The 12,274-nt window shown below is 44.1% G+C and overlaps 1 protein-coding gene across 6 annotated transcripts in view; it reads left to right on the forward strand.

Moving 5' to 3' along the window:
• Positions 1-12,274, forward strand: part of PLCH1 (phospholipase C eta 1) — a 209,373-nt gene that overhangs the window by 21,395 nt on the left and 175,704 nt on the right. For all 6 annotated transcript variants that reach the window (XM_057316038.1, XM_057316039.1, XM_026497331.4 and 3 more), the window contains exon 2: positions 11,582-11,700. In XM_057316038.1, the coding sequence (XP_057172021.1) occupies positions 11,622-11,700 (79 nt within the window). In that variant the 5' untranslated portion in view covers positions 11,582-11,621. The remainder of the gene's footprint in view (positions 1-11,581; positions 11,701-12,274) is intronic.

The raw sequence follows: 12,274 nt of genomic DNA on the forward strand, positions 1-12,274 counted from the left end.
CTAGAATTTTTAAATAAAATAAACCAGTAGCCAAATATTTCTCAGGTCTAGGCTGAGATGGGTTTATGAGCAAGTTCTACCAAACATTCAAGAAAAAGATAATCAAACTCGCATAACTCCTTCTATGGAATAGAAATGCATGTTATAAAGCTGTAATAACCTCAATATAAAAAGTTGTCGAGAACAATATGAGGAATGGAAATTGTAGGCCAACCTTAGGAACATACATGTAAAAATCATAAAACATGAGCAAGCCAAATCATCGGTGTATTAAAAAGACAATACATTGTGAACAAATTGGATTCATCCTGGAATTGCAGGGCAGGGTTGGTTGAACATTAGAAAACTAACCATATTAACAGATTAGGGGCGCCTGGGTGGCACAGCGGTTGAGCGTCTGCTTTCGGCTTGGGGCGTTATCCCGGCGCTCCGGGATCGAGCCCCACATCAGGCTCCTCCGCTATGAGCCTGCTTCTTCCTCTCCCACTCCCCCTGCTGTGTTCCCTCTCTCGCTGGCTGTCTCTCTCTCTGTCAAGTGAATAAATAAAATCTTAAAAAAAAAAAAAAAAGAAAACTAACCATATTAACAGATTAATGGTGAAAGATCATATCACATGCAGAGAAAGTGTGTTAAAATGTTTAATGTCCTGTAAAAAACTGTTCAAGAAATTGAAATAGAAGGGAGCTTTACTTAATATGACAAAGAATATTTACAAATAACCTCCAACAAACATCCCTGTTATGGTGAAACATTGAAGGATTTTGTTTCTTGTTAAGATCAGGATCCATTTTTTAAAGATTTATTTATTTTTTAGATTTTATTTATTAATTTGAGGAGGGGGCAGGGAGAGGGACAAGCAGATTTGGCTCTGAGCATGGAACCCAACACAGGGCTTGATCCCACGACCCTGAGATCATGACCTGAGCCAAAATCAAGAGTCAGAGGCCTAACTGAGTGAGCCACCCAGGTACCCCAGGATCCATTATTCTATGCAATATTGTTTTTCATAGTTGGTGTTTTATATCCTGTTTTTTTTTTCATACAGCATTATGTCGTGAGCATTTTTCTACACTCATTTACTAAGTCTTTTTTTTTTTTTTAAAGATTTTATTTATTTATTCGACAGAGATAGAGACAGCCAGCGAGAGAGGGAACACAAGCAGGGGGAGTGGGAGAGGAAGAAGCAGGCTCCTAGCGGAGGAGCCTGATGTGGGGCTCGATCCCATAACGCTGGGATCACGCCCTGAGCTGAAGGCAGACGCTTAACTGCTGTGCCACCCAGGCGCCCCATTTACTAAGTCTTTGCAGACACAGTTGTTACTATTTACGTGACTGTCAATGCTAACCCGGTAGTTGGATATTTAGAGTTCTGATTTGTGTGTGTGTCATAGAAAATGATACAGTGAACATTTTGATGTTTACATTTTGGTGTGTATCTTTAATTATTCTTTTTTCTGATGAATTTCCAGAAGACCGATTACTGAACCAAAAGGTAGGGACTGTGTTAAGTGCTGGATACATATTATATTTTAAACCAGTCTTTTCAAATGAAGCATCCGTGTGTCTTTGGAGGGTGGACTGTATCTCATTGCTCAACCAGCTCAGAGCATATTCAGCTGCTGATTGTCGTAAAGAAAAAAACACACCAGGAACTTAGGGTTTAGTGGTGTCCCCTGTGAGCCTTAAAAAAATGAACAAAGTACCCTTTTATTTCTTTCCCTTTGTGTACATAGCTGGGAGGGGGCTAGCTATGGAATTCAGCTGTTTGTAGAGCCCTTTAACAACCAGTTTGGCAGTGCTGGGAAACCTGTGGGGAGTGGGGGAGGGAGCTTGTGACAAGGGGTGCGGGGATGGATACAGGACAGTGACCTGCAGCTGAGAAGTGGAGTGGGGCCCCTCTGACCAGGGCCCTCCATGCCTTACCCAGGCAGGTTCTGAACTGCTTTCAAAGCTGGCAGTTTGGGTCTGGTGCAAAGGAAGAGGAACTGTGGCCCTTCCTACCCCATCCCTGCACTGTGTATAATATTCTTCACTTAAAATTAGTGGAGAAATGCAAGACTACCGGCCTTCTCTGAAATCTTAGCTTTTAACTGGTTTTGGTTTGAATATTCAACTTCTAGGGATACCTGGGTACAGGCATTCCCAAATGCGTTGTTAAAAGCTGTGAGATGCAAAATGCAGTTTTGGGAACTTCTCCCCTATGCCTTCCTGTTTTTTGTTTGTTTGTTTTGTTTTTTAAGGTTTATTTATTTATTTTCGAGGGGGAAGGGGCAGAAGGAGAGAGAGAATCTCAAGCAGACCCCCTGCCGTGCGCAGAGCCCCACACGGGGCTCGGCGCTCGATCTCACAACCCTGAGACTGAGCCCCACTTGATCACGACCTGAGCCGAAATCAAGAGTCGGACACTTAACCGACTGAGCCACCGAGGTGCCCCTATGCCTTCCTTTTTCTAAGCATTTATTATTTTATGAACATTACTGTCAGAGCCTACTCATTATGCCTCTTATCTCCCAGCAAGCTTAAAGAAAAGGAAATCAGTACTTCTCCATGTAAGTTCAATGCTATACTGCTAATGGGAATTAACTGTGCTTTCTCGGAGCTATTTTAATTCATAATTAAAGACGAAGGGATTGGGATATTAGGGAGGGGTGGCCCATAATCCTTATTAATAGCGTGTGGAATATTAAAGGGCAGAAGCTCTGAGAGAGCATCGCATTCGCCACCACCCCTTTTCTGTTACACAGATGAGGCAGCTGAAGTACGGGGCAGTGAAGAGATTTCCCTGACAGTTTCGTTAGAGGTAGGAGTGGTTTGCACCTCTAGCCTCTTAACTTCTAGTCAGGCATTTTCCCATTGCCCTTTGATGCTTTCCTACATCCTGTGAACTAGTTATTCCTTTTCCAACCACAGGGTGAGTTTGTGCATTATGGTTTCATTTCTGGCTAGATAGCCTTCTTCCCTGCTGTTAGTGATTTGGAGAATACACGGGTCTCGCAGTTTTCACAATGCTGGCTGGCTAGTAAACTTGGCCTTGGTGTTTCTGAACTTGGTCCAAGTAGCTCGCTCAAATTTCATTGCAAAGAAACCTCCCACCATTTGATAATCAGAGGACTGACACTTCACTCTGATCCCTTGCAATCTGTCTACTTCAAAGGCTCCTGGCTGGAGGAACAAGGTATTCAGGTTTTTGAAGTAATATTTCATTTAAGCCTCTCCTCCTGCCTCCTGTCCTTCATTGATTGGCTCCTAGTGGAGTTGAATTGAAGGATTGGGGTGGGAAGAGTAAGTCTTGGCTCTCGCGAGTAACACAGTTCTAGGCGCCTTCCATTGGGAAGCAGAATGTCCGGGAAGGAGCACTGCTGCACAGAGTATAGCCTTGGTCTGCAGACAGTGGATTTGGAGTCAGAAGACATGGGTTTGCAACCTGTTGTTTCCTATTAACCTCTTTGAACTCATGCTTAATAATCAATGACTCATAGGGCTATTGTAAGTGCCAGTCTTTTCTTTTTATTATTCAAATATTTTATTTATTTTAGAGAGGGAGAGAGTGTGCAAGCAGGGGAGGGGGAGGGAGAGGTAGAGAGGATGTCTAGTGGACTCTGCACCGAGAGCAGAGCCTGCCACGGGGCTCCATCCCAGGACCCTGAGATCATGACCCAAGCTGAAACCAAGAGTTGGAAGATTAACCGACTGAGCCACCCAGGCGCCCCAATAAGTGTCAGTTTTTTAAAAAGGCAAGATATAAATTGAAATGTTATATAAACCATAAAGTGATTTGCAAATAATATATTACGAAGAGAGAATGGGAGGAAGGAGAGTGGGGGTGGCAGTTTTTATGAAAGAGGGGTGCCAAAGGAGAATGGGCTGTGGTGGTGGCAGTTGCAGTAGGGAAAGAGGTAGAGGTAGTGCTCAGCACATAGCAGGCAAATCCCTCTACCTAAGGGAGAAAAAAAAGCAACAACATGGACAGATCTAGAGAGTGTAATGCTAAGCAATATAAGCCAGTCAGAGAAAGACAAATACTGTATGATTTCACTCACATGTGGAATTTAAGAAACAAAACAAAAAAGATCAAAGAATAAAAGAGACAAACAAACAAACAAACAAAACCCCAGACTCTTAACTATAGAGAATAAATGGGTTTACCAGAGGGGAGGTGGGTAGGGGCATGGGGGAAATAGGTGAGGGGCATTAAGAGTACACGTCTCATGATGAGCATTGAGTAATATATGGAATTGTTGAGTCACCATATTGTACACCCATAACTAATACTGCATGTTAACTCTATTGGAATTAAAAAAAATTAAAAATTATGTATGTGTATGAATATATAATCTCTCCATTCTGCACAGTTCTTTTAAAGATTTTCCTATTTTTGATTCCTTTAGCACAGTGTTAGAACGCTGACTTCCATATATGAACTTGAGCAGTTATCTTTTTTTTTTTTTTAAGATTTTATTTATTTATTTGACAGAGAGAGCACACAAGTAGGGGGAACGGCAGGCAGAGGGAGAGGGAGAAGTAGGCTCCGTGCTGAGCCGGGAGCCTGATGCGGGATTCGATCCCAGGACCCTTCGGATTATGACCCGAGCTGAAGGCAGACCCTTAACTGACTGAGCCACTCAGGCGCCCTGAATAGTTATCTTCTATTAAGCCATTCAAGTGACTTGAATAGATTTGTAGTGTTTCATAAAATTCATGTTAAAGCGGTGATATAGATTTGCCTCACATTAAAAAACCCCTAAGGGAATTCTAAAGCTGAGGAGAAAGTTTCAGGTTTTGCTCTGCTTCCTACACCTTCAAGGGGTGTGAGGGAAGCCTTTGCTACCAGAACAAAGGACTTGAATGCAGTAGATCTCTAAGGAAATCTCAAGAAAATACAGAATTACATTTTGAAACTCAGGACTAGTTAAAAACACTTGCCCCCGGTCGCCCCTGAGTCAGTTGTTAGAGACGCGACTAGCACAGACCGCTCACGACTGCCAGGTGGGTTCTCTTTCCCTTTTGCTTTGCTGGCAGATTTCACCGGTCAGGACTCTGGTTGCAAGTGATGGAAAGCTCGGCTCCCTGTGGCTTGAACGACGCTAACTACAGCAGGGAGTGCACGAGCTCATTTAACTAAAAAGAGCCAAGATCCATGTGGCTCCAGGTGTCCGTCAATGGTATCAGTAGGACTTCCTTTCTTTCCATTCCTCCGGGTTGGATCCCGACTCACAACGATCCTCCCCTTGTCCTGACAGCATGGTTGCCAGGAACTTTAGGTTTCGAGGCCTCACAACTTCGAGTCCGACAGAAAAGTGTCTTTTTCCCGACAGTTCAAACGGAAACCTGCGCCTGACTCTCCGTGCTCGGAAAGGGGGTGCACCTCTGCGGGCTGCAGGTGGCAGTTCTCGGGTTCGGCGGGCCTGAGCCCCCCGCCCCCGCCCCCCCCATCCGGGGATGAGCCGCACACCCGCTCCATCTGTGCACACCAAGGAGTTTCCTAGAGAAGCCGGAGGGCGCGGGTGAGGACGACCGCCCGCAGTGCCTGCCGCTGTACGGCTTTTTCTCAGGGGACTTTCGTGGAGCAGTTGTTTGCGTGAGGGATTTCTTGTTTCCTTTGTAGAGTGCTAAAAACATTTTTTAAAAAGAGTTATTTATTTATTTATTTGACAGAGATAGAGACAGCCAGCGAGAGAGGGAACACAGTCAGGGGGAGTGGGAGAGGAAGAAGCAGGCTCCTAGTGGAGCAGCCTGACGTGGGGCTCGATCCCGGAACGGCGGGATCACGCCCTGAGCCGAAGGCAGACGCTTAACCGCTGTGCCACCCAGGCGCCCCTAAAAACATTTTTAAACATCTTGGCTGGTGACTGAAAATACGTCCTGCTTTTCTTAAAGGTGCCGTCCTCGGATTTCTGTTTTCGTAGGTGGTAGTATCCCCCAGCTGTAGCTTTCTAACCTGTAGTTTGACATTGGCAATTTTAGTCATGACCCTGCAGATAAAATGGCAGAAATAAACAAATGGAGAACGATGATAAAGGTGACTTATCAAAGAAACTTAGGAGCATATAAGGTTTGTGGCTATTTATAGTCTACCTGACACGTATCCTCTCTGAGTGCCTTACATGGCTTCTTGCATTTCTTATGGCTGCCTTAGTTCTTACTGAGTTGTGGTTTTTTTTAAGATTTTGTTTATTTGACAGAGAGAGAGTTGAGCGACGGCGAGCGCACAAGCAGGGGGAGAGGCAGAGGGAGAGGGAGAAGCAGGCTCCCCGCGGAGGAGGGAGCCCGAGGTGGGGCTCGATTTGAGGACCCTGGGATCATGACCTGAGCCGAAGGCAGCTGCTTAACCGACTGAGCCACGCAGGCGCCCCTCTTACTGAGTTTTTGGAGTGTGGAGTCTTTGATTAGAGTTGATTACAATTTCTTTTTCAAATTACATGTATTTTATAGAAATATGTTGATATGGCTAGAGTATCACAATATATTAGTAAGTTACTAAATAAAAAAAGTAGATTGCAAAATAGTAGGACCTGATTGGTGTTTTAAAAAAAGAAAATAGGCCACAGTGTCCATGGCAGTTGTCTCTGGGTGGTAAGTGATATCACAATGTATGTTTTTTTGAGCTTTTCTGTGTGTTTGAAGCTCTAAAACATGGTTAAAAATAAATTGTTAAAGATAAATGCATTTATATAGCATTTCCTATAACTTTACCATCCACTAAAAAAATTTTTTTATTAACCTTGTTCTGGAGGCAGAATCTGAAGGTAGTTTTAATAACAATCCATTACTTCCCTATGTAATATTTCTTAGTCACTGTAAGTTATTAATTTTGTGACTCATTGCAAGGATTGGGTATCTATATGTTCTATAAAGAGTTCTGAAGGTAACATGTATATTTCATGGAGCTCTTAGGAGGTGGAGTGAGCATTTTGAAATTCCCAAAAGAAAGTCGAATCAATTTTTAAACATCTCTGCTTCTGCTTGAATATTGACCAAACAACTTCAAATTGAGTACACGGTGCCATGGAAACACATCTCTAATGTAATCTAAGTTGGTATTTTTTGAAAAATTGATGGAAGTATATTTTAGTAGATATTTTCACGTATTGTGTTCACACAAATGGGACCATGAAACACTCAAGGAAACCCTGCTTTGAGACTCCTGAGGCTGGGGTTCCTGCCAGCTTTATCTAACAGCTATGCTCTCTTCCAAGTGATGCATCCTTTTTGGGTCTCAGATTTTTTTTCCGGCTTCACCATGAGAGGTTTAGCCTAGCGGATTTCTAAGATTCCTTTCAGTCACTTCCGCTTAGTGAGCACTGGGTCCTTGGATCATCTAACTCCGGTGGAAGCCGACATAGGGATTATCGCACAACTCTCTCTTTCTCTGCCCCAGCCCTACTAATTCCAATAATCTCCACCTCCATCATCTCTAAATTTTGAAATCATTTACTCTGATTCTAGAGGCCAGAGAGAGTCCTTTCTTCCTTTAGTCTCCACCAGGCAGGAATCCAGGAAATGGGGCATGTAAGGAGGGCGTCCCTGATGTTTACTAAGGGCCTGCAGTGGGTGCACGGCCTAGGTCTGGCACTCAGAGGAAACTTACAGGCTCCCCTAACCTTCGGCAGCAAGCAGACGCCTGGAGAGGTAAGACGTGCGAGCCGTTAACCAACATAAGGAGGCAAACAGCCTGGAAGCCATAGGGTTCAATTACTTACACCTTTGCGCTCTAGCTCAGCTGTTTGCATTCTCTGCGCGCCCTCTTCCTAAAAGCATCCACCCAGAAGAGTTTCTTCAAGGAGTAGAGATAATATACATGAAGAATGGTTTTGGTTGTGTTTGCGAATCACCCTGTGGAGCTTTAAAACCCACTGATGCCCAAGTCCCAGCCCCAGAGATTCTGATATAATTGGTCTGGGGTGTGGCCTGGGAGCCTGGATCCTATGGCTTCCCACCTGATTGATTTTAATGTGTGGTCAGGGTTGAGACCCCATGATGTAAAGCTTTATCATAGTTCCTGATGCGTAGTAGATAATAACTGGTATGTAGGATTATGGTCGTTCAGTGCATGAGAGAGTTTAGGTAAATTGGAGGGAGAGATCCTGGAGGCATTTCAGGAAGGTGGTAGCTTTTTTTTTTTCTTCTTTTTTTAAGATTTTATTTTTTTAAGTGACCTCCACGTCCAACATGGGGCTTGAGCTCGTGCCCCGAGATCAAGAATTGCATGCCCTACTAACTGAACTAGCCAGGCACCCCAGGAAGGCAGTGGCATTTTAACCAGTCCTTAAAGAAAAGGGCAATGATTACAGGGAGCAAAAAGATCTGGAAGTTGGAAAGATGGGTGCATGGAAGACCAGCGCTCAAGTATCTTAGTATTACATACATCTATGTGAGTTTGTATTTCTGTCTTCAAAGAGTTGAAGGTCTTGGTCCTCATTGAATGTATCCGGGGATGTGACCTATATTCATTATCTATTGCTGTGTAACAAATTACCCCAAATCTTAGTGTATAAGGCAACAATAATTATTATCTGTGTGTCAGAAATATAGATGGGGTCCAGAGGGGACGGCTTGTCTCGGTCCCTCTGTATCTAGAGCTTCGTCTAGAAGACTTGAGGGCTGGAGTTACAATGGTTTATAGATTGATTCGCTCACATGTCTATGGTTGATGGTGGCTGTTGGCTGAGCGCCTAGCTGGTGCTACCAGTTGGAACACTCCTATCTGGGCTTCCTTACATCGTGGTAGCTGGGTTCTCAGGGTGAGTACCCTGAGAGAGATAGGGAGCCAGACAGGTGTATCCTTTTTATGATCTAGTTTTGGAAGACTCATAACATCAATTACAACTGATTTTGTTAGAAATGAGTCACTGAGTCCAGCCTATATTCAAAAGAAGGGGAATTAGATTCCACCATTTGAAGGGAGAGAGGAATGTACAAGAATTTATGGGACATATTTAAAAACCACCATATTGGGCACCTGAGTGCCTCAGTTGGTTGAGTCCCACTCTAATTTCAGCTTAGGTCATGATTTCGGGGTCATGGGATCAAGCCCCATGGTGCGCTCTGTGGTCAGAAGGGACTCTGGTAGAGATTCTCTCTTGTCCTCTCCCTCTGCCCCTCTCCCCACTCATGTTCGTGCACTCTCTCTCTCTCCTCTCTCTCTTTCTCTCAAATAAATAAATCTTAAGAAAAGAAAAAAAAAACCCTCCATATTGTGTAACAGTCTAGTTCCTTCTAGCCTGTCATGGCTAGAATCTTGGGTTTGGAATCCGAAGATATGATTTCAAGTCCTGTTGCTACGCTTTCCTAGCAGCATGGGCAAATTACTTACGTTAATATCCTCTTCTTTCCTTCTTTCGTCTGGTTAAGAGGAAGCTAAGTGAGAGTCAGGTATGTTCATGTGTTTTGCTAATTATATACAAATGCACATTATTCTTTCATCTTCTGATTCCACTAACCTTCCCTGGATTACGAATGAAGAGTGCAAAAGAAAGATTGACACAGGAAACCATAAGACCAAGTGAGTAAGGAAAAATGAGCATAGATACAGACAAGGTCCTCTTTAATTCCACGTAACTCAAAATATTTCTAATATGAACAATCAGGGAGCCTGGGTGGTTCAGTCAGTTGAACATCTGACTCTTGATTTCGGCTCAGGTCATGATCTCAGTGTCCTGGGATTGAGCCCTGCATCAGGCTCTGTGCTCAGTGGGGACTCTGAGGATTCTTTCTCTCTTGCCCCTACCCCCTGCTTGCACATGTGCACACACACGCTCTCTCTCTCAAATAAATAAATATTTAAAAAAAATACGTAGATGTCTTTAAAATTGCATGTATGTATATGTATTTTATACACACATACATACATATGTAAATGCATAGAAAAAGAAATGATACACACCAAGCAAAAATGGTCATTCCAAGAGAGGGACATGGAATGAAGGAAGAGGGGTCTTTAGATTTTTAAGGATTTTTGATGAATTTCAGTGTTGACTTGAAAAAAATTAATGAGCATATATAACTATTATTTATATAACTAAAAGGAGAGCTCTTTGTAGTATTCAGTATTGGGTGGGAGGGGATATTGGCTCCAATAATCAGCTGTTTGCTGTCATCTTTTACAACTGGATCCATAGGTGATTTTAACTTACATTTGTGGGACTCCTCTTTGCTTTTTTTTAAAGGTTTTATTTATTTGACAGAGTAAGAGAAAGAGAGCACACACAAGCAGGGGGAGTGGCAGAGGGAGAGGAAGAAGCAGGTTCTCTGCTGAGCAGAGAGCCCAACGTGAGGCTTGATCCCAGGACTCCGGGATCATGACCAGAGCCGAAGGCAGATGCTCAACCGACTGAGCCACCCAGGTGCCCCTGGTGGGACTCATCTTTAGCCTGAGGAAGTAAGAGCGACAGCCAGACTTAGCCAGGTGGGAATGAGGCAAGAAGTGGGAGTTGAGGCACGAAGCCAGAGAAAGGGTAGGATAGGTTGGAGTCAGGTAAGATTGCTGTTGGAGAGAGTTAAGAAGGAGGCTTTGAGCCAAGGAGAAGCTCTGGCAAAAGCTACAGGAGCCTTCACCAATTGTTCCATTGATAAATAGACAAAGCTCTGAGAATTTATTATTTTTTTTCACCAAGTGTCTGACTTCATCCTGGAGTATCTTTACAAAACTCTAGGTTGTTCTAATAGGACAGATAACAAATCATTTCCCACCTGTGGGTTTTCCTTCATGCCAGCCCTGCTCGGTGTTGCCTGGCCTTATTCTGTGACCAGAAAAGAAGCTGGAATTCTGGAAAGTTGCTTTAGCCAAATCCTGTGAACAATGGGGGCCTTGTTGAGGGTTATGCACATCAGCTTTTGGAGGAGTTTAATTCATCAGCTCAGATCTCTGCTTTTCAAGCCCTTGCTCTAGTTAGCATTGTGTTTCTCTGTGGAGGGGCAAGCCTGTTGTAGGGGTAGACACTGCTTCTTATTCACCCTGCTTGAGACCTGTGCCCAGTTCTACCTACACCAGTAAGTGCAGTGTGGGCCGAGCCAGGCCTTAATGGTCCTGACTGGACCACCAGTGAATCCAAAAGAGGGAGGCAAGCTTTGTTACTGTGTTTGGCTTACCCATGGCTGCATGGCGCTGTTACAATTTCTAAGATTTCTATGGATTGATTGCATAGTCTACCAGAGGGGTACGAAGCCAAAATTCAGGAACTGGGAATGACGGTCACCTCCCCTCCTATAGACGAAAGTTCCTGAGAAGTTACCGGCTTTGGCAGGTTTGGGTCCGGGCCAGATATGGGCGAGGCCTGGAGCACATAAGCCAGTCCTGAAACTTATTGTCTGATGGTAGATTTATTCCCCCTTGAGACGGCAATAACTGAGTCCCGAAAGGTGCTGTTTGAGAAAGCTACTGTTTGTGGTGTGTTAAATGACATTCTACCCTCTGGGAAGACTTGTGGGAAATTTCCTAGGACGTAGGGGATTCCATGTATGGGGAGGTTGTATGCCGCCTGTGTTGCTTCATCACGCTGGGTAACCGATGCATCATGTTACCAGGGTGAGCATGTGGCTGCCATTTTCTTCATTTTTGTCTCATTCTGTTTCCCTCGACAGAGCAATTTGGTTTTGATGCTGTGCCAGAAATCTTCTGACAATGAGCTACTGGAACTTGGAGAAAAGAAACTGTGTGCAGTACCGCAGGCATTTTCTGGTGGACAACAGTGTGTTTCATGGTGAGCTGCCTTTCGTATTTGTGGAGTTGCGGCTTTTATTTTGTTTCTGACAGCACTTCTATTCTAGCACTTTGGATGCAAATATGGTGTCATGGTTGGGTTGAACCAAGAGCTCTAGTTAACTTGTTTATGGATAATTTGCCTGAGAAGCCCCACTGGTCTCATCCCCTCCAGGTGGAAGCAGTGTGCCCACCCCAATAACCATAATGGCATTACCACTTTCTTCCTTACAGATGAGTTCAGATCAGTGCCTTTTCTCTTTTATGCTGTCAGCTCCAGTAATATCCCTTTCTGATGCCTGAACTTTTGGGGGGCTAGCCACATAGTAAGGTTCGGTTACTATATGTGGGTCATCAGTCAGTGCTTGTTACCAGCATGGTGTGTGTCTGCTGTCAGACCACATCTGAAAACAGAGCAGAGCCGTTCACGGCACTTACCTGTCATACTCAGGGTGGGTTACTGCAGCCGCAGATCAGGGAGGCGTCAATACTCGTCATTTTTCCTGGCCAACTAAGATGAATTGCCTGTACCTTGCTGGTGTGTGTGTTTTGTGATATGTAGTCGGGGATAAGCT

This window comes from Ursus arctos, unplaced genomic scaffold (assembly GCF_023065955.2).
Source record: "Ursus arctos isolate Adak ecotype North America unplaced genomic scaffold, UrsArc2.0 scaffold_20, whole genome shotgun sequence".
Classification (NCBI taxonomy): domain Eukaryota; kingdom Metazoa; phylum Chordata; class Mammalia; order Carnivora; family Ursidae; genus Ursus; species Ursus arctos.